The sequence below is a fragment of the Pteropus vampyrus genome, unplaced genomic scaffold (genome assembly GCF_000151845.1).
Source record: "Pteropus vampyrus isolate Shadow unplaced genomic scaffold, Pvam_2.0 Scaffold444, whole genome shotgun sequence".
In the NCBI taxonomy this organism is placed as follows: Eukaryota; Metazoa; Chordata; class Mammalia; order Chiroptera; family Pteropodidae; genus Pteropus; species Pteropus vampyrus.
The window spans coordinates 713,984-741,341 of NW_011889225.1; the positions used below are offsets into that span (position 1 = coordinate 713,984).

At 34.6% G+C, this 27,358-nt stretch overlaps 1 protein-coding gene and 1 pseudogene across 1 annotated transcript; both read left to right on the forward strand.

The window, feature by feature from the left end:
- The first annotated feature begins 5,807 nt into the window (after positions 1–5,807).
- On the forward strand, positions 5,808–5,926 carry LOC111732333 (annotated as a pseudogene).
- A 4,318-nt stretch (positions 5,927–10,244) lies between these two features.
- Positions 10,245–26,530, forward strand: LOC105306544 (sulfotransferase 6B1-like). Its single transcript, XM_011381595.1, has 6 exons — positions 10,245–10,389; positions 12,409–12,593; positions 15,780–15,906; positions 20,999–21,093; positions 21,243–21,429; positions 26,412–26,530. The coding sequence occupies exons 1-6, from the start codon at positions 10,245–10,247 to the stop codon at positions 26,528–26,530; spliced, it is 858 nt and encodes a 285-aa protein (XP_011379897.1).
- Positions 26,531–27,358: the final 828 nt, after the last annotated feature.

Consider the following 27,358-nt stretch of genomic DNA (forward strand, 5'->3'; position numbering starts at 1 on the left):
CATGAATTGTAAGATGCAGTTTGACTTCAAGAATGTTGAAATGTGAAAAGGTACAACTAGAGTCAGAAGTTAATGAATGATAGGTGAGATTCTTCCTGGTATTTTCTCAGAAATCCAGATTACTTCCATTTTGTGGTTTCTTCATTTCCAATATGTGGCTTCCACAGTTACTGGGCTTCTTTGCATCCATCAAGAGAGGAGGAAAGAAAAAAAAAAGAAAAAAGATGAGGAAGAAAGAATATGGAGGATCATACATGGAAGGTTTTTAATTGACAAGGCCTGGAAATTAGCATAATCACTTTTGCTCACATTTCATTGGTAAGGCTCAGTCATTGTCACCAACTAACTGCATGAGAGGCTGGGACATGTGATGTGACCTGGCCACTGTAGGAAATGAGAAGACCAGCTGACTAAGAGGACCTAATGCTGTGAGACCTAGATGAGCCAAATTTCGCAATTATGTGACGTTTGTCCCCATAGCAATTACTGTTCAGTAACCTGTAAGGTGCAGGGGAAGCAGGTGGTTGGGTTAATTCAGACTTCAGAGCTTGTAGTATTGACTTTATCTTCCATTACTGGCGTGAAAGAAAAGACATTTTGAAAGAAGGCTTACGCACAAGTCAGTGCCGCAGTCATGGCACTGATATTCTAAAATAATGAGTTCTAATATTCTAAAACTGGTCTTTCCCCTCTGAAGAATAAATCAGGAAGATGAGAAAAGAAATGGATCTTGAATTAAAGTAGTCAGTGAGCGATCACTCCCTTGAAAACTTGTTCATATTCCTGCCTATCTGGGCTCCTTCAGACAGCTGCTTTTAAACAGTAGGGGGCTCTAAAACATAAGTCGAATTAAAATATTGATAGTCTGTGTTTTTTTTAAATGTCATTCCATCAACAAAAAAAAAAAGCATGGATTTTTAGTCATTTTGCTGTACTTTGTGAGGAATATAAAAATGTTCTATACTCAGCCTATACCAGATTTACAATCTAGTAAGGGAGATAAATCATGTATAAAAATTAAAATAAAGGGAGTCATGAGACAAGTGTTGGAAAACTAAAACAAAGAATTATAAAAATTCAAATGAGTAGTGAATCCTTGTCCAGATTAGTTCAAATTTCTTTGACTTAGGGAAAAAAAAATTAAAGATCTCCTTAATGAAGTAGTCAGGTCCTGTACTTCAGGGGATCTTCCTGACCAGAGTTTGTGGAAGCAGTAAAAGCAGAAGCAGTGACACTTACGAGTATCTTTGAGGGTAGCTGAGGTAGTGCTGGCTGGGAACACATGCTTATTCCATGTCACAGGCACTGCTGGTTTTTCTCTCATTTTCTTCTCCCTCCTTCCCTTTTCTTCAAAGACTTCCCTTCTTTCTTTGTCTTCTTTCTTGAGGTATTCCAGACCATAATGACCTGTCAGTGATTCTAATATATAGTTTTGCAGGTGGCATTCTGGACTAAAGAAGTTGCTCACCCCAGTTTCGAGGTAAATTCTGGGACATGTTTTTCTCCCTAGGAAATTACTGTGGCCATCAAAAGCCCTTACTAATATTACTGTATGTGCATCTTCCAATGTTGCTGAGATTGCAATAGAATATTCATAGCCTTCTGAGGCAAATTGGAGAGAAGGAGCAGAAATAGGGCTGCAGAAATACTGACCTCCTTCCTTTACCATCACAAATACAGATTTTTATTTATTTATTTATTTATTTTTTTGTCCACTTACTACATAGGTTATATTCTGGTCTTACTTTCTGAGCTCCTAGACCACCCAAAGTTATAGTCTTTGGGACATTTCAAAGTCTCTCAAGAATCCAAAGACTCCACTCAGTTCTAGGAGTCCAAAGCAAAAAAAAAAAAATTCTTCGCTTTTTCATTTTGGCTGTTGTTCTTAATTGAGAAACAGCTATTTGAAAATTCATTTTATTTATTTATTTAAAATGTTAATTTAAAAGAACCATCAAATTTAAAAGTTATAAAAATTGTGCTCTCATATAAACTACTCAAAGCCAACAATCATTGTTTTTCAATATTTGCTTTATTTTTCTAATCGTTGTTATTATTATTGATGAAGCATTTGAGAACAAGTTGAAGACACAATAATTCTATACTCCCAAATACATCAATGTGTATTTCCTAACAAGAATATTAACCTACATGACCATGGTATAAAAATAATTTCAGAAATTTAATGTTGATATAGTGTTATCAAATATAGGCTCATTCAAATCCTATCAATTATCCCATTAATATTCTTTATAGCTATTTTATTTTCCTATACCAGGATCCAACCTAGAATCACATATTGCATTTAATTGTAATATATTTTTAGTCTCTTTCGATCTGGAACTATTCTTATCTTTCATGATCTTTAACACCAAAAATCTTTTAAGAGTTGAGGTCAATTGAATGTCTATGAATTTGAGTTTGTCTGATATCTCCACATGATTAGACTCAGTTAATGCATCTTTAGCAGGAATGCTACATATTTTTATATAAAGAGGCATAAGATTCCCTTCCTTAGAAACAGAACCATTTTTCATTCCCCAAGCAATATAAAGTACCCATTTTCTCACAGCCTCGCCGACTGTGTTGTCAAGCTTTTGAATTTACTGCCAACATAATAGGTGAAAAATGGTATCTTAACAGTTTTTTAATAACCTTTATTAAAGTAGAATTAAAAATCAATAACATGAATCCATTTTAAGTACACACTGTGATAAATTTTAACATACCATGTAAGATATATACTGTGTCCATCACTCTAAAAAGTTTCTTGTTCCCCTTTTCTATAAATCTCCTCCAAATCCTGGCCCAAGGCAACTGCTGATCTGCTTTCTGACACTATGGATTAAGTTTGTATACTCTAGAATTTCATATAAATTAAATCATATATTATGTACACATTTGTGTCTGAAAGGAAGAGGATATTGATGGTATCCTTATGGGAGATTAGACAGAAGAAATTAGGTGTATTATTTTTAATTTGGCCTTATTTGTATGCACAGGCTAGATGACCTTACTATACATAGATTATAAATAAAATTGAATTCCTATAATTTTAAATAAAATACACTCTCCATTCTAAATTTTCTTTTTGATCTTCTTGCTATGCCAATCTACTAAGCCCTCAATAATGACAGAATTATAATATCTGTAGGACTCTCAAGAGATTATTTTTATGAGTTCTAATCTTACTATCAAAAAACTTTTTGCAAACCTTGTGTGACAAGGATTCTATATTTTCCAAAGAATTTACTCTCTATTCTAGAGAAAACTTTTTCCCTTGGGAAACTATGTTGGAGTCACTAGTTAGTTCTTAAGAAGAAAACGATGCTGACTAGAATGTTTAATGCTACCTTTCCAAATAAATGTATGAACCTGTGTTCTACAGGTTATATAGAAAGAGAGGGGAAGAAATTGCTCTCATTTATTAAATTTTCCTTTCTCTTTTAGTTTTGCTTCTATGAAACAATTAGTCCCATACCATCTTAACTTTTCCCTCTGTCATAGGTGTCTCTTCTAAAGCTCACGAGAAAAACAGTGAAAATTTACATTTTTAATACTTCAGTTAGCATTGACTTCACTTGGTGTTAGTGCTGCTTTTAGCAACCTTTGAGAGTGCATGTGTGTGAGCAGTGCACAAACTGAGTGATGCAACAAAGCAAGATCTACTTGATTGAAACATCTAATACCCCTCCCACATCAGTCCCTGCAAAACTTCATATTTATAGCTAGGCTTCTTGGTAGTTATGAATCAATACATGTGTGAGATTCAAAAGAAGAAAAGCAATTAATCTTCAGTACCAAAGAGAAACACCCTCAGGTGTTTCTGATTATAAAAATAGTTTCCAAAACTGAACCTCATCTGCATAAAGTATATCTCTGAATCAACAGTTAAGTGAGGAAATAAAGCTCTGATATTTAAAGTCAGTAATGCTTTGGTTCAGTTTGCCTTTTGATATAGTACATTTTTGATTGATAGGAAATGACACACTGAAAGTGCATAGGGAAGAAGGTGGAAGTAGCTGGCACTGAGGGTGGAGAAAATAAGTGCATATTGAGCCATTCAGAGGACAAACATAAATTATAATTACATGATATTTCCAGTAGTTTTGCATTATTAATTTTAAAACTACAAATCAAATTTCTAACTAAAAAGATTTCTACCAATTTATAAAGATAAGTAGTTCATTAGGTAATTTCAGTAACAATATTCAAGACCCACCTATCTTGAACACACACACACACATACATTAAATAGCAAAGAGTGTTATAGTAATCTTTGATAGTCAGGTTCTAGATATTGAAATATTTCCTCAGTAGTTTTAACAGCTTCATTGAGGTATGATCGGAATATAATAAATAGCACATATTTAAAGTATTGTCAGAGCCGAGGCCAAGCGGCTCGATTGTGTCAACTACGCCAATTGTCAGGGTCTAAGGTATTGCTGACCTGATCCAGAAGGTTCAGCAATGCGAGGCCCAGCTGGACGAATGCACGCAAGGCAGACATGAGGACAAAATGGCAGGCACCAACTTTATTGTGCGGTTGGGAAGTGCAGTCTATTGCACGGGGCACACAGGCTCTACCACTCCCCTTTCTTGTGCTCCCCGTCCACTCTCCCCTTTTGCTCTCTAGAAAACTGCATAGTTCCTCACATAGCAGAGTATAAAAGTGGCATTGAGCCACACATGCGTGATACAATAAGCTGAAGTATGTTTACATATTTTCTAAGTTTGGGGTACTATTTCTAGCCATGGTCCTGGATTACAGCCAGACCTTGGACCAGCCAGACCTTGGGCCCGTCAGGCCTGGGGCCCACAAGTATACAGTCATCATATGTACACAACTGTGAAATCATCATCACAAACAACAGAATGAGTATATTAATTGTACCCAAAAGATTCCTTATGCCCCTTTGTATTTATTTCTCCTTCTTGGCTCTTTCCACCTCCTTCCCGACCCCAAGAAACCACTTATCAGTGTTCTGTCATTATACAAAAGTTTACATTTTTGAATTTCATATGAATAAAATCACACAATACATACTATTTGTTTTCTGACTTTTTTATCCAGCAAAACTATTTTGAGATTCATCCATATATTGTATATATCAATTATTCATTTCTTTTTATTGGTGACTTATTTCATCATATGATTATACCATAAATTGTTTATCCATTTACCTGATAATGGACTTTTTTTTTTTTCAGTTTTGACTATCACAAATCAAATTGCTATAAGCTTTCATGTTAAAGTCTCTGTGTGGATATTTGTTTCCATTTTTCATGCTTAAGAGTAGAATGTTTGGATCATATAGCGGAAATATGTTTAACTTTTAAAGAAACTACCAAATTGTTTTACAAAGTGGTAGTGCCATTTTACGTTTCTACTTATGGTTATAAGAGTTCTAATTCCTCCACATTTTCACCTAAACTCATATGGTCAATATTTTTTAATTTTAGCCAATTAAATCTTGTCATTTAATAAGAAATATTCAGTAGTATCATCAGGATAATCACTGCCCAACGTCCAATGTCTTGAAACCATTGTTCCTTACATATATATTTTGTTTTATTTTGTTTTTCTTTTTTAGTTGCCAGCTCTCTGTTATTTCATCTTTGCTAGAAACCTCCCTCAACTTGTAGCAAAGACAAGAAAACACTCCACAAGAGAAAAATAAAACAATGACGTAAACAGACAAATTAAAAGCAAAGTTTGACTCACCAACACTGAATTTTAAAAATGGCTATATCTGGGTTCAGCTGAGAATTTGCTCTCCTGGTAAGGACAACTTAACAGAATCAGAGTCTATGGCCATACCACCCTGGACAAGCCCAATTCCGTCTGATCTCGGAAGCTAAGCAGGGTCAGGCCTGGTTAGTACTTGGATGGGAGATCACCTAGGAAAACCAGGTGCTGTAGGAGTAAAAAATAAAAATAAATAAAGAAAGAAAGGATTGTAAGCTGACAAGTTCCTTGCAATCTGTGAGGTCAACCAAGGATTGCCTCACCTAGAAAAGAAAAAAAAAACCAGTATCAGAACTCTCTTAGCACATTCCTTAATACTTGTACTCCTTGGCCTAAGGCGATTGATTTCTTTTCACTCACTTATACAACATGTTTAAACTCTCTGAAGAGTTTCTTTTCACTCACTTATACAGAGTTTCTTTTCACTCACTTATACAGTACATGTTTAAACTCTCTGAAGACCACCCTTTGCATGTAGAGTGGAGGCCAGTCCCTCATCAGAGAAACTTTCTCTGATATTCAAACTAAAGTAGCCCTCCAGTTATTCTATTTCATGCCACCGTGGTTTTGTGTTTTGTATTTTACTTATCCTTACTAGATATTTTCTTGTTAATCTATTTTATTATTATTATTATTATCTGTCTTCTTTAATTAGAATTCTTTCCATGAAAGCATGTACCTTTCAGTCTTATTCAGTCTATTTCCGGTAGCCAGAATAATGTCTGGCTCATTGTAAGTACTTAATAAAATATGTTAAAAGAGTATTTTTTGGCTCTGGCCTTGGAGAAACTTACTCTAAAAGAAAAATAAACTTATAAAAATATTAGTATCATAACATAGCTCCATGTTCACTCATATCTACTATGGATGAAAAAGGGGTTCTGCTGGAAGTAACCTCACAGAGTAATTTGATCATAAACTCCTAACTGGGAGGTCAAGGTAGGTAGTCAAGCCCCAGACATAAAAATCTTTAGTGACATGTTAAGATTGCCCTGCCCATTATTCTTGTGCATTAACACACATTTGAAATGCCAGAAGAAATAGCAATTGAAGGAATAACCGCAAGAGCACAGAATCTTGTTAACTGTCCTATAATCTAATCCTCACCTTGTTTTCTCCCACCTTGTGTAATCTTCCTGAAATTCTCTCCTAATTCCAAGTACATAAAAGAAACTGCAAACTGTTATCTCAGAAGCATTTGAGATCTTGCTATCTAGCAATTGACGATTGACGTCAGTTTTGGCTCAAATGATCTCTCATAAAATTCTCTCTGGGTCTGGACATTTCTTACGTTGCACTACTCTTTATGACTTTATTGCTTCTACTACCTATGAATATTTACTGACATTTCCTTGTCTGACTTTTTTTTTTCCTGCCACTTACTGTTCTTATTGTTTCTCATTTCCTGTTCTAGAATTTGTTTTATCCTGGAACTTAAAGTTATCATCATACCCTCCCCTGGTATCAAAACTGTTGTAGCCACCAGCCCACGATAGACACTCGGACCACCAGAAATCAGTGAGTTATAGGAAACGCACTCTTTATTCAGCCAGCTGGGTCTGCCAGGGGTATGCAGACCCCAAATCAAGCAGCCCCAAAATGTAGAGGTACAGGGTTTTTAAGCCCTAACCCCCTATTATTCATCCTGTTTGAACACACAAGTCTATTTTTTTCTTTTTACTAACTGTCAACCCACAGTTCGGGTGTGCAAGCAGGGGTACAGAAGCAGAAAGCTTATTGTTAGAGTGTTATGTTCCCATGGGCAATAGCCAAGCAGTAATTTTTCAGCCAGCACAAAACCATGGGGAAAGAAAAATAACTATTTTCCTTGAGTTTATTATTTCTGTAAATAATCACTGCACTTTATGTTTTTTGTTTTTGTTTTTGTTTTGTTTTGTTTTGTTTTGTTTTATACCCTGATACCAAATCCCAGGCATTCTTTCTTCACAGTCCTGTACATGAAAACGCCTTGAACTTTAAAAGGTGCCTTAACTAGATTTAACATGAAAATTGCCCAGCTGAGCCCAGTAATACCATAAAACTATGAGAGATTATATACTGCTTTCTCAAGACACTACATTTTAGGAATATTTGTTATTCAGCAAATAGATAATAAAACAAATTGGTACCTGAATGTGAGGTGTTTTTGGAACAAAAATCTAAAATATATGATACTGACTTTGGGACTGGAGAGTGAATAGAAGCTTGATACTCCTTGCAGACACTATTTTCAAATTCTCGAAGGACAGTGAAGAAGTAATTATTGTTGGCCAGATGAAAGAGGGTGTGAGTTATGTATGGCAGGACAATTAGCAACACCATCCCCTGAGTGAGTGTGGAAAACAGAGAGAGTACTCAACAAACATGTGGCTTTGCTAAGGAGATTTCCAAGCAGAATGTTGAAAGTGATAACTGGCTTCTTCTAGTGTCTATAATAACAATAGAAGAAAGATGTGAACTAAGGAAGAAATTATCAAATATTTTATTAGAATTTAGTGGAAATAGAGTCCACAACAGCCTTTCTAGCTAGCAAAAGTGTCTCAAAATAAGAAATGATTTCAGAACAAAGATCACATCCATGCCACTACCAGCAAAACCTGGTGTCAGGGTAAAAAGGAAGTCAAAGATGTGGCCATATGATCCTTTGTTGATACCTCAGAAAGATTAAAATGTGTTGCTATCTCATATACCTCCTAGGTAGATAACAGGCTTTTAAGAATATTAAGGGCATGTCTCTCAGATCTTATCTGCTTGGACAAAAAGCTTCTAAAAATTTCAAAGGCATCATCTCAAAGCACCCCCATGCTCATTCCAAAGGAGAATGTGGCCTATCCTGAAGATATTTATGAGTATGGCTTTTGTCTCATGGAAGGAGCACCAAAAATAATCACAGAAAACCTATACTGTTTAAGAGCATTATGCTGGCATAAAAATCAAAACCAAAACCAACCAACCAAACAAATAAACACACAAAACAACAACTCACCTATTTGGATTTGAATGTTGCTAAATACCAGAATATAATTATTTTCACATATTAACCTCATAATCAATCAACCATACTCAATTTACATATTCATTCGAATCTTTTTTTAGATTCTTTGGGATTTTCTATGTTGTTGAAGTAAGAAACATCCAAACCTGGAGAGAATTTTCATAAAAACTTATATGAGCCACATAGAGAATACACCGAGAAGTGAGATTTCAAAGATGGAGATAAAATGCTTCGGAGAATAGCAATTTACAGTTTTCTTTTGTGCATTTAAGATTAGGAGGGAACTGAGGAAGATTATGTGGAGGTGGGATGGGATTACAGAATACTTAAGATTATGTTCTCTCTTGTGGGTGGTCACATGGAGATTGGATTGCTGGGTAGTTAAGATTATGTGCTTTTTTGAGAGTGGTTACAGTTTATTTGGAAGGTGCACAAGAACAATGAACGGACTGGCTTAAGACAAAGACAAACCTTTTATTAAAAAGTTATGTGCCTGGGGTGTGACTACCCACTATGACCTGCCCAGTTAGAAATTTATGATCAGATTACCCTGTGAGGTTACTTTCCATAGCACCCCCTTTTGCATCTATAGTGTGTATGATCATTCTAAATTTCATTTCTACCATGTTATGTATGTCTTCTTCAGTTATTTCTTACATAATAGTCCTCTACTTTTTTGTGCTCAATTAAAATGCTGAACATTTCTTTGTTGCTATACATTTCTTTTAATGGTTAGACAAGCAAACAAAAAAGATTCAACTGTGGGTTTACTGAAGTAACTGGGCATCTCATTGCCATATCTGATTGAATCTAGAAGATAATAATATTAGTGACAAAAACTAAGAATGACTCAGACAAGAGTTATTTAGTTAACCTAAAACTTCCTATGTACATCAAAGCTCCAGATAACTCTTTTTTGGCTTGGATTTCCTGATTCCCACGTTCTCTTTCCTAAATTATTGCCTATAAGGTTTATCTTAGTCACAGATTTATCTGCCAATTTCTAGAATTTATTTTTTTCTCATTCCATTCCTCTCTCTTCTTGAATTGCAATACTAGCTACTTCCTCTACTGTATGTTAATATTAACAAGAAGAAGTTCAATTTTCTTAATCATTTCCACAATGATGTAATCCATTATAGCCACTGAAAGTCTTTCCTTATTTAGGCCAAGGGATTTGACCTTAGTTCCTCAATATAGTGATTACATTCTAGTAGCTCAAGAGCTTTGTATGCAAACTATTTTGAGACAAGTGGAGGAAATTGTAATATGTGTTATCAGTGAAATTCAGATAACATCATTTTCATAGTAGACTTTGGCTTGGTTATGGTTTAAAAATTACTCTTATTAAAATTGCAAAAGGTATATATATATTCCTCTAGTTGGAATGTCAGCTCAATAATTCTAAGATTACATTGCCATTGAGCTAGGACCTTACTTGCTCTGTGCTTTGTGTAAAGTTATTGTTTAGTATATAATTTTTTATTGATTTGATGAAAGATGTCATCCCACAACCAGTCAAGTGTTCTTCATAAATTCAAGGGAATTCTCTACTCTACTATGTCTTCAGAAGAACTTCTAAATTCCCTGGATTCCTTCAGTGCAAGAGAAGATGATGTGTTTCTGGTTTCCTATCCAAAATCTGGTAAAGTTTACTTTAATGTATTTTTTAAATGTAGAAATAGAATAATAATAAATAAATATAATAATAATTTTAACCAAACATTTGTTTTTCAGAATTTTCTACAAGAAATTAAAGTATCCTAAATGCTTGTTTTAATAAAAAATTTTGACAGTAGAGAGCCAAAAAATATGCTTTGAGAAAATTCAACTGGAGAAATTAGAGCTTTACTACACTTTTGTTTCTATTTTATTCATGAAGACATACAAATGTTGATATATGTAATAAACATAATATCTATAACATTATAAAGTTTTCTTTATACTTTGTGCCAGGCATAAATAATGTTTGTTTAATTTATACTTAATGATTGATTTATAAATAAATAATTTTTTCTTTTGGGCTAATAAGAACCATAAATATTTTTTATTATTAAAGTTTATGCCTCATTATTCAAAGTTTATCCCCACATATAGGTATATACTCATGAAAGGACCATTATTATAAATGTCATCATGTGGATAATCAGAATTAATCATATATTATTTTTGTTTCTGAGAGAGATGGCCAGGCTATATCCAATTGCCTGTTGCTATTTCCAGAGCAGTAGGCATGTGGAGATGGCCATATATCTGTTATCATGGATTCAGCAACTAAGAGCCAAGCTCCCTTTAAGTTGTGTGTACACCATAGTCCTTTCATCTGATTGTAAGTCAGGCCCAAGAAACCCTTCCCAATGGATGACACAGAGATCACATAGGGCCAGGTCTCCTAGAGTGCTTTTTCAGAATAAATATAAAACATGTATGTATCTCTTTCGTTGGAAAATACTCCTGCAAATGGAAGTTAAGTGACTGCCTCCAAAGTACCTCAGTATTCTTACTATGCAATATGTTGCTCTATAAATAAACATATCTTACCTGAAGTTGATATATTAGTTTAGAAAGCAATTTATGATACTTTTAAGGTTCTTGGAACAGGTGGCTAGTTTATACCATATATAAGGCTTCCATTTTACGTATGGGTGCCTATAAATTGACATCTTCCTACCAGCTGCCAGGAGTTCCCCTTTAGTAGCGCAAAACTGTGTATTCTCTCTCTTTTGGAAGAAATCAATATATTTTGTTAAAATAATACAACTATCATTACTATATGAATCACATTTATATAAATATTATAATTATAAATATTTAAGACATTAACATTATAACCTAAAATAGTCTTAAATTTAAAACAATACAAATGAGATCACTGTTTAAATATTTATTCAACTGTAAATTTGTTAATATTGTATCTCATTGGAATTGTAATGAGATAAATGGAAACTAGGGCTGATTTAAACTCTTCAAGGACATTGTTTTCAAATTAGCAAAGCATCCTCCCCAACCAAATTTTCCTCTGTTCCAACTTACTAATGTCTACAACTTTGGGGCACATCCATATTTGCTTTATGTAAACATTAAGTGGTCTTCCTTCCAGACTTCAAAGTAGCAAGTTTACTACTTTGTTTAAATATATGATGCTTAAGTATAACATTTGTTCATTATTCAAATGCTTTACTTGTACAACTACTCTGTATCTACACATACAAATAAAATTCAGTATCTATTCTCAAGGTGGAAATGGGGAGATAGGCATGAATATAAACAAAGGCAAGTGTACTCTAATGTGTGCTACTTTGAGGGACATGAAGGGTCAGCAATTATGTCGAGGGAGTAGGGACTCAGAATAAAGTTTATAAAAGAGCAAGATACATGAGCTTGCAGGACCAGTAGGAATTATATGTAGAAAGATCTATGTGTTTGCAAATTGGAGAAGGTGCTAGAGGTGAGTGTTAGCATAGTGTTAGCATATTTCAAGCTGAGGAAACAGCATATATAGTTCTTATATTTCCTCATGCTTTTAAAATGTTATTCTTCTTATAAAATGAATTAACATCTTAATGCATCCATTGCTTTTATAACCTCATGCTAATTTTCTATCTTCATTTCATCAAGAGTATCATTTAATTAAAAGTGTACTTTATTTTATTTTTCTACGAAGGTACTCACTGGATTGCTAAAGTCATTGAGAACATCCCCAATGCTGGAATTACTCTAACATCTCCAATAGAATTAGGAGACATTTCTAAATTTGAAGAGCTAAAAATGTATTATAAGAAAAGAGTTATTCCAACACATTTGAGCTATAACATGCTACCAATGGATATCAAACAAAAACAATGCAAGGTAAGTTCAATGGTGAAAGGCAGATACTTGTGAATCCCACAGAACTGAACTTCGATTCTTGCTCTGTCACTTTCAAACTGTGTTACCTTAGAAAATTGCCGATGCTCTCTGAGCCTTGGTTTCCTCATTTGACACAGGAATAATGGTATCCATTTCAAGCAGTGTGGCAAAGATTAAATAAGACAATGCATGTATAGGTGTTACTGCAGTATTTAGCTCATAAAAATTATTTTAATAATCTTTCAGTAATGAAAGAAATGTGAACTGTAATTACACTAGACAATGTTTTACTTTATTCTAAATCTGGTTTTAGTTTTTTTTACTCTAAATATTGGTGTTAAGGGAAAGAAAAATTGCCTTAACATTATTTTAATTATTTTATCTATCATTTTTTGCAAGGGATTATATAGGAAAAGAATAAAAAATGTTATATATAAATTGTTAAAGAACAGTTACCTCAAGCTATTATTAAAATACACACATTATTTTTAAAGTTAACTAAAATTTGAAAGGCTATTTTATATTTTTATGTATTTCTTATTCAAATTTATGTTTTCATGGAGTAATTCTTATGGAATAAGTTTAAGTAGAAATCATATTTTAAGTACATAAATATCGAATAATTTCAATTTAGTTAAAATATACATTTGCACACATAAAAAAGTCTAGATGTAAATATATTAGCATGCCGAGTGGTTTTTTATGGTATGACATTAGGGTTAGATTTTATTTTCTTTACAAATGTCTGTATAAGAAACATTTTCAAATTCTGTTTTGATCAGGAAAAAAAAAAAGAATAACATTTGAAAAGCAAAGGCAAGATACATATGTCCACTGTAACAAGGTCCCAGTAATTGGGCCTTTTTAAACAATGTCAGCCATATTCTAAAAATAAAAACAAAAATAACCTACCAGTCAAATGTATATAAATCAAAGCAGATCTTCCTACGAGTATAACTCTATGATCACGTCTCCATGCATACCATTTACTCTTCTGCCCAAAGAAAAGTAAACACGGTCAACCAGAGGCAAACGTCAGAGTTTTGCCTTTATCCCCAGCAAATCTATCAGAACAGGTGAAGGTGTACTAACTTGAGTACATTATTACTCAACCAAGCATTTTTATTTCAAGCAGACTGTCTCTAAGACAGAGAGATTTGGGGAGAAAATTTGTCCAGGGAGCTAAATAACCTTTACTCAGGGTGTTGAAATAACAATAACAAGTGGCTACCAGAGACTGAGCTGTGTTTAATAGACATATTTCAAAAACGACAGGAGTGAATATTTTTCCTTTCATAAGCAAAGAAACTGAAGCTAGGAAAGATCAGGGTGCTTCTTTAAACTACTACAGTAAAGGTATCACTTTACTGTACCTTTCAGTGTGATCCCTACTGAAGAATGAGACTCTCTCTCCCAAGAGGGTGTGTCCTCTGTTGCTAATAGCCTAGCCCTGCAGGCTTAGCAGCTGGACAAGCCCTACCAGCCGCAGCAAAGCCTGTCAGACAGAAAATTCCTCTTCCAGTCTTTTCTCACCAGCTCTCAAACATACTCAACCTTCTATATTTTCTTCCTAATCTTCGTCTCTCCTTTTTTGTTTCCAAACTCTCTTACACGAAATTTATATTTTCAGATCATTTCATGATATTTAGTTAATATTTAATTTTTTTCCAGAGTACTATTTTGCCTTGCCTTCATATCCCTCAACTTCCCCCTAATAGTTCTTATTTCCTAGAATATATTTTGTGTTTTTTCAGTATAATTGACATATAATATTAGTTTCAGATGTAAAACATAATGATTCAATATTTGTATATATTGTGAAACAACACAATAAGTCTATTTAACATATGTAACATACCTAGTTACAGAATACATTCTTTTAACCTCTTTTGGCAAAATATGTATTAATAGTTTACATTGTTTTTCCCACTAGATAACACTGATGTGTGTCTTTGTGGGTTCTTCAAGGGTCCTAAATTACTCTTCTCTTTAACCAAAAAAAAAAAAAAAATTAACTGATGGCTAAAAATTCTGCTGTTTTATCACCTTTTGTTTAAGCAATGGATTTTTAAACTGTAGTCTCAGACTTGGGGTTCTGTGAATTTGCTCATGAAGCCTAGAGAACCTAGAAAAAGGCTGAGGTGTTGGGTTACTCTGCAGTTACTCCCTGGGGTGGGATAAGGTGGTTCTTCATTCCTGTGCACAGTGGCCTTTACACATCTCTCAAGAAAGGAGGAGCAGGTGCTGTTTCTGTGAGTCATGCACAGCACTTGTTCTATGAACTACAGAAAGATAGTTACATATTAAAAATGACTCAGCAAATACTTTCTTATCTAAGTAAACTGTGTCCACTCTGATTGTCAAAAAAGCAGGTGGAACATCTGGTACTCATGCAATATTGACTGTAATTGAAGAATAGTCCTATTATATCCAGCTTTTCACACTGGTTTCCTAAGTTTTTTAGATGCTTCTATTGCACTCTATACTTCCCCGTTGTAACTCTCATAACACTGCATTGTCAAGAATGTTCCCTCACCTGACTGTAAGTTTTGAGAGGTCTGGGACCATTTCTGTCCTGCTCAGCATTATATCCCTTGGACTTGGAAAGTTACACATTGCCTGATACACTGTAGGTATTAAATAAATATTTATTGAATTGAATTAAATTGCAATGTTCATGTAAATCGGGAGAGTATCTCAAATTCTTTAAGCTTTGGGGGATTGAATTATAAAAAAAAGAGAGAAATTACAAAACATCATTCTTTTTGTAAATAAGAGTAGACAATTTGTAAGACATCATGTTTTATAATAAGTGGATATTTAAAAAGTAATTTTGTCCTGCAAATGAATAGGGATTTCTCATGTCTGACCCTAGAAAGATAGGACCAAATTTAGCACATAAATTGAAAAAGTGTAGTTGTTGGGCTAGCTGTATCAACATCACCTGGGAGCTTGTTAGAAATGCAGGATGCCAGCCTCATCCTCAACTCCCTGAGTCAGAATCTGCATTAAGTTTTAAGAAACACTGGCCTAAGTTTGTGTTTACTAATCAGCTGAAGCTGCCAAAAAATTGTGACTCGCACAGGCAAGTATGGCTGCTAATTTCTTTTTTAGGAAATATTTTGTTTTGGGGTTATTTCCACCCCAAAATAAATTGACCTTTTTCTTTTTTTTTTAAATTAACAGATTATCTACATCGTTAGGAATCCAAAAGACACAGCTGTTTCTCTATTCCACTACTACAAAGATAACCCTAATCTCCCCAGTGTTGAAACCTGGGCTACGTTTTTAGAACTTTTTCTAAAAGGAAAGGGTAAGTATAATAATGATTTTTATTCATAATGTACAATGAAACTTTCTGCTCAAAATGAAAGCATTTTCCAAAAGCTTAAATGGGTCCTAATGCCTGCTTTCAGAAATACTTTTGAATAGATTATTCTTTTGCTTCTTCTAAGCAGTTCTTTTCGACTTTGCTTTTTTACAGTTTTTCTTATAACCTGTGGGTAGAACATACTGACAATTTCTTATTAGCTGGTATGAATGTTTTCAAAACAGATTAATTCTGATCAAGCATCTTTTTTTCATATATCATTAGTCTTTTTAGTGAAGTCTAAACCTAGACAAGTAGACTGAAACATGCTATATATATAACTGCATGGAAAACAAAACAGCACAAACGGTACACACAACCCTCCACCCCCAATCCACCAAATAAACCAGTGTGAAAAAATTAGCCATTTTAGCACTTGGTTTTATAAAAACTAACAGAAAGTAATTTATTCTGAAAACACCACAATGATAGATCATTTGGTTGAGCTGGGCAGCGCATGTTGGTCCTTCTACCATGCATGACCTTTAAATTTATTCATTTTTTCCTGACTCAGTGGTGTCTGGAGCACTTAAAAAAAACTATTCTGAATTCCCAAGATGTATTCAACAAAAATAATATACCAAAACAATACCGAAGTAGGAAAGACATGATTTGGGAATGGTGTGTACCCAAAGGATTTTACCTCTTATAGGGCTTAAAGTAGATCTTAATTGTTAGTTTAGCTGTTTTCCTGTGAATTGTTAAGCTTTTGCTTGTTAATTTAAGAGAGGCCACAGCAAGTGTAACCTTAACATGAAGACACTGGGAACTCAACAGAAATAGGGTTTAATACTTTGTTTTGTTCTATTTCCTTTGGAATAATATGCTATTTTCACAGTATTTTAATTCCTCTATTTCCTTCTTAAAGGCACACTTTTAGTAGAATCAAAGTTTCAGGAATGACAGATACATTAAAGTTTGCTTAAAACACCCACCTAATGTTTGAATCACTTTACAACATCTCCAAGAACTGTAGAGGCTAAGCTTGAACTTTTTAATCTTGACAGCAGGTTTACACCCCACTCCTGCCTCAAAGCAACACATTTCATCTTGCTACTTTTTTTAAAAAAAATTCTTACCGTATGATACAGACACTTAGCTAAGTGCTATGCAAACATGATCTCTTTTCACCCTCACTAGAACACATGAAGGAGACTTTGTTATCCTCATTTTACAGGTGAGGAAAATGAAGACCTTGGGAGGCCAAATAACTTGTCCTTAGACATGTAACGAATAAGGAGCAGAGCCAAGATTTAAATTCAGGGGTCAGTCCAAAATCTCTGCTCTTACCACTATACCATGACTTGTCCAGCAAAACAAAACAAGACTAAAAACTGTCCCCCAATCATTAATTTCTCTTTCACATGTTAGCCTTCTAAATATTTGAAGATAGTTAGCATGCCTCACTCTGCTCCAATTCCATTTTTGGAATAAGTAGTTTAAACACATAAATTACTTTTTTAAAACAGACCTTGAGTCTGCTTTTTCTCAAGAAAAAAAAAGTTGTGTTTGTCTCCCACTATTACGCACTGTGTTCACCATTCCTCTTCCCACAACTGCATGAGCTCTAATTCGGCCATGTCTCTATAACTTCACAGTTCCCAGGAGACAAAATAGCCCCTGGGTATGGTCCGACTAGGGCAAGGTAGCTTACTGTTACTGCTCCTACGCTAGAGATTATGTTTCTATGAATGTAGCCACAGAAAGGCCAACCCAGGCCCTACACAGGGAAGCAAACTAGCGTCAAGGAACATTTGCCTTTGTTATCACATTATCAGGAGTTGCAGCAGAATATCCGGAAGGGCAGAGTGTAGTTGGAAAAAATATCTCAGGTGATTCTTTTATACTGTCTTAGGTGGGTTAATAGATTTTTAATTATAAAGGGATTTGACTTGTAAGTATTCTACAATTGGGTAATCCAGCCTGGGCAAACTCTGTTGACACTGGGAAATGTCACCGAATCAGTAAAGCTTTTAATTTACTCAGGTGGGAGCAGTGGCTTCACATTTTACTACTTATAAGGTAAGGTTTGTTTTCCTCCGTGTGTAGTTTGTGTGTGTTTTAAGTATGTGACTGTGTTTCAGGGATGTTCTCCAAAGACTTTTTGAGGGGAAGGTTATTTCTTTTGCAGATGACAACACAATGTAGTAGAAAAAACAGTCTATAGGGCATAAGACCTGAGATCGAGTCCTGACAATAATTTATTCTCTGTGTGATTTTAGATAATAGCTTAACCATTCGAAGGTCCTAACACAAAATAGGACTAATGAAACTATTTTAAAAATTATTTAAAAGTTCAAATTATGTAATGGTTAAAATTTGCTGTAAAAATCTACTCACTTATTCTGTTATAGACTTTTAAAGACGCAAAGACTTTTAAATAATTTCACATTAGGGTGGAAATGTTATAAGCAGACATTTACCAAGAAAGATTATTTTACAAGTCAGACATTATGATATCCTACATCTGTCTTCAAACCATAAACATAAATACACATTATATGAAAAGACAGTACAATAAAGATATAGATAGCTATATATTTATCTAATTATTTAATTTATCTTTCAGTTTACAAATACACTTTAGGTTTTCAAATTAAACAATAACTGTAGATTGTCTTCTGGCAATATCTAGAGGTTTTAACATATCAATAAAATCATATCAGCGTTTTACTTTTTATTCTCTATAGCCCCCTCTCCAGCTGTATATTAGAACTCTATATTTCCTAGGCTACTTCATCACTGTGAGTTTTGTTTTCTGCGCAATTACCTATCAGTAGGGTGCTTTCTAGAAACTAAGATGCTCATTATAACTATGTGAGTGGGGCAGAAAGTTTGCAGAAAGTACAGAAGATTTGAAACAGCTGACGAATAGGAGAATGTGTTAATGCAGGACAAATCAGTTTGCTGGGCAGCCTTGGGGTCCTTAAGGCTGGAAAAATGAATTTGCAGTAGTGTAAATACAGGATTATATAAATTTCTTCAGCAGAACTCAACAGCAGTGGATAAGGTGAATAGGTGAAGTATTTTGATTCAATATCAGGTGTTTTTCAGGTGATTAAAATGAACTATAAGAGAGCAAGGAAGTTAAAGGTATTGGGGATGAACGAAGGGAAGAAAGCAAAGACAGAAAGGAGACAAAAATAGTCAGAGGAAGGTCTGCTAGATGCTATCCATTAAAGTCACTGCAGTTGATAGCAAGACTTGAGATGATGCAGAAGATTGTAATCTAAAATCAGAGTCTTCAGTGACTGTAGAGGAGACAGCAGAAGGTTGATTTCTCAGTGAAACAAGGATGGAAAGAGTGATATAGTCAAAGGACATAAATCTCAAAGAAGCCTGGATCAGAGGGAGGAGTTTCATAGAAAGCAGTGAGATTGCCAACTTGCTCTCCAGACCCTAAGAAACATGAGTTGGTTGAGAAAGACCAATTTATATTCAGGGCCATTTCAGGGGAATGAAAAATTTTGGATGACAGAAGGGGGGGGTGCGCATCCAGGCATATATTAAAGCCAGGAGGTGGTAGAATAATTCTGTAATTAAGTGAAGGATGGGGAAAAAAGCATTTTCCCCATACTCCCTACCTTCCCGTGGTATGACATTTGGTCTCTATCCCTGCCCAACCTCCAGCTGCAGAAGCATGGGCTGCCCCGAAAGTATTGAGGGCTTCCACAGCATAGGCAACTCTAGGCAATGACATTATCCACGAAGGCTGTGCTGCAGCTGCTAGTAGGAAGTGGGTTGAGAACGTGAGACTAGTCTGGGGAATTAGAGACCAGTTAACTTCCTAAATTTTCATGGAAGGAAAATCAGTCTTCCTCCCAGCACATGTTTGTGCTTGGGAAAATGTTGGCCGTTCTTACAAGATAAACCCCTTACCACCGATCCGGTAGGTAATTCTAAGGCATAGTGTTATGAGAGGTCATTGAAATAGCAGTGAGATTGCTGATAACTGAAAACTGAATGGGAGCAGCTCTTCTAAGCACCAGTTCTTATTATACAGCCCTCTGGGTCTAAGGGGTAGTAGAAATTTGGGCCGATTCTAATGATATTACTATAGCCCCAGAAATTCTTGTTTCAAAAATACATTATAGTTATTGTTTTGCCCTTTGCTTCCTCAGGAGCTGAAGCCATGAAAAATTGCAGTTAGTTTGGAGTTAATTATATCTTTATTTAAAGTTTTAATGTGCAAAATGTATACAGTACAATGTCTGGCTTAATAAATGTTTACTAAATGAATCAATAGCAGATTTTTAGGAAATAGTAGAGTAGCCCTTTGATGACTAGTATTAAATCTTTGGATGATAAAGGTGTGTGGAAAGATGTATATGTAGTATTTTAAAGTATTATGTTTTATGCTTTAGATTGTCAAGCTAGTCAACTTTCTGGGGTGACAAGAATTTCCTCACTGTTTTTAATCATCACTGCTATAGAGGTCATTTTGCATGATAATCTTCACTTTTAAGCCCTGGAGATTTTTTAAGTCTGTCAAATTAAAAACAACAAAAAAGAGATAATATCAACTAGTAATAAATTTCTAAGTCTGTATTTTTCCAACCTTAAACTAAGATACCTGAATAAAATTCTTTTTTTTTTCCTGTAGGAGGAAATTTATAAATTTTTTATGCTAAGGAATTAATTATAAAAATCATGTCACTTTACAAGAAGAAATGATAAATTCTCAATACTTTTCTATTCCAACATTTAAAGTAGTTATCAGAACACAATTATAGTGAAAATGTGTATTACAATTTCTACTGTCATTCTGCTGATAAAGAAATATTCACTAGAAATAAGAAAAAAAAAAAACAAAACCCCAGCACAACCTTATTAAAAGATTTAGCTATCCAGCCTCATTTCACAATATTGTATTTAGTTGAAAATATAGTAAAATTGAGCTCTTCTAAGGAAAACTTTTTCATTCTTGAATCTAATGTTTAGGTACCTTATTTGATAACTTTGCTGAAGTGAGAAGAACACAGGGACCCAAAGCCATAATGTTTAATATTTGCACAACAATTCTCTTTTCTTCTAGTTGTGTATGGATCCTGGTTTGATCACGTTTTAAGCTGGGAAGACCACAAAAATGATAAAAATGTTCTATTTATATTCTATGAAGAAATGAAGAAAGTAAGTCCTTCTTAATATTTCAACAATCAAAATCTAAGTCAAAATAAGCTAATATAAGAAATCAATCAATTCTGTTTTCTGATTTAAGGGAATGAATTAGTGTTTTGAGAAGTAACACTTTTTTTTTTTTTAATTTGCTTATTGCTCAGGATCTTTCTAAAAGCATAAAGAAAATAACTACTTTCCTTGGTATTAATTTGAGTGACAGTGAAATTAATCAGATTGCTTGGAAAACATCATTCAAGGAAATGAAAAATAATGCAGCCAAAGAAAACTGTGATCCAAATAAGACCATCTGTGCCCTCACAACTAATAGCAACCTGGTATTTAGGAAAGGTAAGTCAGAAAGAGATGTGCTTTGCCTGGAACTTATTTGTATTTGAAAGTAGTTCTATTTTACCATTTTAAATCCTCATTGCACCATCGTGCATCCCATATCTTGCATAACTTATTATACTTGGTCCCTTCAGTGAATGTTTATTAAATGAAATTCTTGAATTGCATTCTTTTCAGACTTTGAGGTCTCCACATCCGGTTAGGAACAAATTGAGAGAAAGATACAGGAATCAAACAGACGGAAATGATAAAGTTATTTGAGGAATGTGTCTCAGGTCTGCAGCCCAATGTATTTGCTAATAATTTATCTTGAATTTTAGAAACATACTTTTAGTCATGGCCAGTCAAATGCAGTCCTGTCCCTGGACTTGGAGAAGGTCACTTAGGGCCTGATGGAGTGCAGTACATGACATGTTTTCTTCAGGAGAGAGAAAAGGGCTGACAAATGTGCACAGCGCATTTTCCCAAACTCACCAATCAAATTAACTTACCTTGCAGAAATAAGAGATGGAGAGAGTTGGGATTGTTAGCTCAGGATATTCCTTTTTGCATGAAACTAAAAGAAAAAGAAATAAATCTCCACTAATTCTTAACATGTAGCTTAGAAGCAGGTTGGGCGTATCTGGATATAGAATTGCTTTGAAATCCATGTGAATTTAATCCAGATCTGGAGGAAAAATGATTTAACATTTTTCAAATAACTTACAAAGACAAATTTTATGGATTTCTGTACACAGATTTATTTTCATTCTTTGGCCAATCTGAATATAATTCCTCCCAAAACAAATATTTGCCAACTCTTATAGATCAGATATTATATTCAACTTAGCAAATTATTTTTGTCCTTTTTGGTGGTTCATTTTTTTTCCCCCCTTATAGTTACAAAACCGAGACTGAGAGGAAGGAAAGAATCCAATTCAGTAAATATGTATTAATAAACTATTTTCTAAGAACTAAGGTTAAAAATGAAATAAAAATATAGTCTTAAGAAGGTCATCATCTAAATAGTAATGCAAGGTCATAACAACTGTGCTACTAGTATGAGTAAAAGTGAATAGCATCATAAATAAGGGAGAGAGAATTTTTTTCTTAGGAAAGTAGGTGAGGAGATCACATTGGACCTGGGACTGGAACATGAGAAGGATTTTACCAGGAAACTGACAGGGAAAAAAAATACATTCCTACAAGAGCTAACAGCAAGACAAAAAGCTCAGAACCATCATGGAATTGGATGGTATTTTCCAGAAAGAACAAGCTTGGAGTGGTATATGATGTGTGAAGCAAAATGAGGGAGATGAAGTTTGGGGCCAGAGAGCTAAAGCTTTGACAGACATCATAAGAAGGCCTCCCCCAACCTCCCGTCCCCAGTCTTTTTGCTGTTTTAAAAGGGATCTGACATGGTCAGGCATGTGTCCTAGAAAATAGTAGAGTCAGAGTGGAAAATTGATTAGAAGAGGATAAATGTAGAGGCAGAAAGTCCTGTAAAGAAGTTGTAATAGTCCAGGTATGAAACACTGATGATCGTAATTTGGGCAGTGGTGGTGAGTCACTATTAGGTGGAGCTCAGCTGAGAAGTCAGTTTAAGAGCCATCAGCAGATTGTGGAATTTGGTAAAATTATTCAGGGTAAGTGGAAGGGCTAGTGGAGAAAGGGAGAGAGGTGAGAGCCCTAGGGACCCTAACATCAATGGGAATGAAACAGCCCTAGACAAGCCAAGAAAAGATATCAGCCAGAATTAGGAAGAAAGCCAGGGTCAAACATGACCATTTATTTATCAGCAAATTCTCAGAGTAGGGCTAGGAACCAGGCTGAAGGGTTTGAAGAGATGAAATATAAAGAAGGGAGCAGCAAATAGAAACCACTCTTCTAAGAAGTTTGGTAGTGGAGGACAGGAGCAAGATTATATGAGAGCTTGAGAGAGAGGCAGGGTCAAGAAAAGAATTAGGAAGAGTGGGAGAGAGGATAAAGGGAAGACAGGAAGAATTTAGAAAAGAATGCATGAAGGAAGGTGAAATGAGAAACAGAGTAGTTGGGAAGGACCACGGTAAAGAGGATGATGAGAAAAGAGGAAATTCTGGTATTTAGTAGAGTCCAGTGCCCTTTGAGATCTGATTAGCAAACTCTCAGTATTCACACATTTTATCCTGCAAACTTGAGAGGTTTTACTCTAACGATAATAGAGTTAATTTCTTACTTGCCACACTTGTGACCCTAGCAAATATTTCTAGGTAAAATCATGTAGCTGACAACATTAATTCAAAAGCATTTAAGTTCTCTCTAAAAGTGGTTTCTTCATATTAGATCTAACAAAGCACAGATTAACACTAGAAACATCCTCACTGATACTAGTCATCATAAGTACCTTTTGGTAAATTCAAACTATATGAGGAATTAAACACAAGGATGGGGCAATAGAGACAATTCTCTTCATTCCTTCCATTTGCTGGACAGGGTGGGAGTAGGGGAAATCTATCTTCTGAAAGTAATAGTTTCAAAAAGCTACTAAAGTCGTTGATTTAGACTCCTTGGCACACAGAGATATTTCTTACTTTACAGAGGAGAATTTGTGCCTGCAGCTGTCTTTACTTTAAATTCAGAATAGATTGGTATTCTAGAAAATGACTATGGCAGCCAGGGAGATAAGGTGACAAGCAAGGATACAGAGTAGTCCACACAAGTTCAGAAGTCCTAGGGCCCATACATGCCAAAATTTAGGGGAAGAATTATAGAAGAATGGAAAGATATATGGACAGGACATATGTTGCAATATTGGTTATAACAATGAAATCTTAGAATGCATTTAAAATGTCACTAATCAGAAACTGTTTAACATATCAAGGCACATCCATGCAGAGATTTACTATGGAGTCATGAAAACTATAGAGTAAAAATAACTCCACTGTGAGTCCGGTACATTACTTGATTTATCTTGATTTTGACAGCAGACTTTTGAGGATGGTGTTTATGTTACTCATGTTTTACTGAGACATCATCCACCTGAATAACTTGTCCAAAGGCACACAACTAGTAGCTGATAAAGTCAAGATTTGAATCCAAACACTCTTACTCTACTTACCATAACTTTCATTGTAGGTATATAAATACTAATATGGGAAGATGACCAATGTATATAATAAGTGGGAAAAAAGCAGGTTATAATTGTGTGTTTTAAAATGTAGTTTACATGTACTTATATGTTTGCAAAGAAGAACATCTGGAAGAATGCATGCTAACCAATTCATTAGCCATGTTAGCTGAGTATATTACCTTGATTTTTATCTTCTTTTGCATATACGTATTTTCTCTAACCTGAATATACAGCTACTGTGTTATTTTTTTAAAAGAATTTTTAGAAAAAGTAAAAGAGTGAAAGAATACATCAGAAACCAAGCAAACACATGTCAGGTCAGTTGAAAGAAGATGGCAGTGGTTCAGGTGAATTGTATCAGAAGTCAGAAGGGAAAACCAGGAAGGACCAAAGAATTTAGATAAGTAACATGAATAATATTGATATTGTTCTTCTAAGGACCTCGTGAAGCTGACCTTACGCCCCAATTGGTATGTTTCAGAAGCAATGTCATTTCCTTACTTTGGGATCTTCACTCTGGTACTTTTTCTCTTTGCCCCTGACCCCTCTTCTTTTCCCTAAACAGAAAAGTTTCACTTCTTCTTAAACTCAGTCTTTTGGACTAGGAATCGACACCATCAAATATTTCTTAAATGGTAATATATTTCTTTGCTTTAGATGACATTGTCTGACATTCAATCAGACCATGGGCTTTATTGAGCACCCACTATATGGTCAGCACTGGATTTGGTACTGCAGGAATACACAAGCAATACATCACAGCCCTTAACCTGAAATAGTGCACAAGCTAATTGGAAGGAAAAGATAGTAGAGAACAATATCAGACAGTCCATGATGGAAGGCTAAAATGATGCATTACTGGCTCCATGTACCTGCACTCCAAGGATGAAGCTTAGGGCCAGCAGGGGCAAAGGACCATGGCGGATAATATCCAGGGTTGGAGTTTGGCATAGTGTGCATAATGAAAATGAGAAGGGCAATCTTGAGAGGTTGACGCTGAGGCCAGGGCTGAGAGGGTGACTTGGACAATCAGGAGAGGCCAGGGGACTGTGCGAAGTACAGTTGACCCTTGAACAACACAGTCGAATTGCACAGAACCACTTATACATAGATTTTTTTCAACAAATACTGTAAATGTATTTGCTATTATGATTTTCTTAATAACATTTTCTTTTTTTCAGCTTTATTGAAATGACACAGTATATAATACATATAACATACAAAATAGGCGTTGATTGTTTATGTTATTAGTAAGGCTTCCAGTCAATAGTAGACTATTAGTTGAGTTTTGGGGGAGTAAAAGTTACATGCAAATTTTCCATTGGGACAGGGGGTCAGTGCTCCTAACCCCTGCATTTTTTAAGGGTCAGCTGTATATACTTTATTTCAATTTCCAGACACCTTATATTGAAGGTGAAAGCATCATATGAGTAACTTGATGATTATATTTTCAACTCTTTGTTATCGATATTGTAAAATATTTTTTTTAAAAATGAGACCAATTACCCACCCCCGTGGTATGTTATCGGCATAACTACTTCTGTAGAGGTGCATAGGCAGGGAAATAAATGAAGCACCATTATGTCTACTTTGCTTTATATTTTGATTAAGTTTAGGTGAGATATTTTTATGCCTTCTATCATAAAACCTAGGATATTTATATATTCGTAATCTTCATTTCTTTTTAAGAAATAACTTTTTAAACTGTACAAATTAATATGTAACTGTTACTGAAGGAATTAGAAACAACAAACAAATGAAGAAAAGAATAATTTTCCCATCATCTTATCACCAAGAGATAAAATTGTTCACATTTTATTATAAACCTGAAAGATTTCTTTTGTGACTATACATTTAAATTGGTTCTTGTCTGATACATTTCCAATTTTTCCAGGAGCGGTGGGTGATTGGATAAACTACTTTACTTCAAAGCAGAAGAGAGTATTTGATGAACTATTCACAGAGAAAATGAAACACAGTGAACTCTCAAGACACTTTGAAGATTATTCTTAATATAAATGGAAAATGAAACCGATTTCCATTTTATGTGATACAGTGCTTGTGGAACACATAAATATTTTTCACCAGTGTGGAAAGCAGATATTCCTTTCAGTGAGAAATGGACACTTTATAAATGCATCAGAAGTGCTGTATGTGAGAGACTATTGTTATATTTGGTGGTAGCAGAGAAAGGAAGTATATGATTTTTCAATGGCCGAATTATATATCTGCTTTCAGGATATTCATAAGATTAATGGATAAACAAAATGTGGTATATGCATAGACTGGAATATCATTCAGCCTTAAAAAGGAAGGAAATTTTAACACATGCTATATGAATGAACTTTTAAAGACATCATGCTAAGTGAAATAAGCCAGTCACAGAAAGACAAATACCAAATGATTCCACTTATATGCAGTATCTAGAGTGAAATCCATAGGAACAGAAAGAATGGTGGTTGTCAGGGGCTCAGGGGAAGGGGAAAAGGGAGTTGTTGTTTAATGAGTATAGTATTTCAATTTTGCAGGGTGAAGTTCTGGAGACTGGTTGTACAACAATGTACATGTACTTGATGCTATTGAACTGTACAATTAAAAATTAAAGTGATAAAAAAAATTTTTGAACCCTTTCTATGTGTCAAGCATTATTATAGATTGTAGGGACACATGAACTTGAAAGAGTCTTTCTTTTTAAGATGCTTACATTCTGGTGGAGAAAAATACATCATTTCTTTCTTTCTTTCTTTCTTTTTTTTATAAAGGAAACATCTGAGATATGGCAGGCAGGCACTAATATGTGCTATAAAGAAGATAACATAAGATAAAGTGGTAGACGGTGAC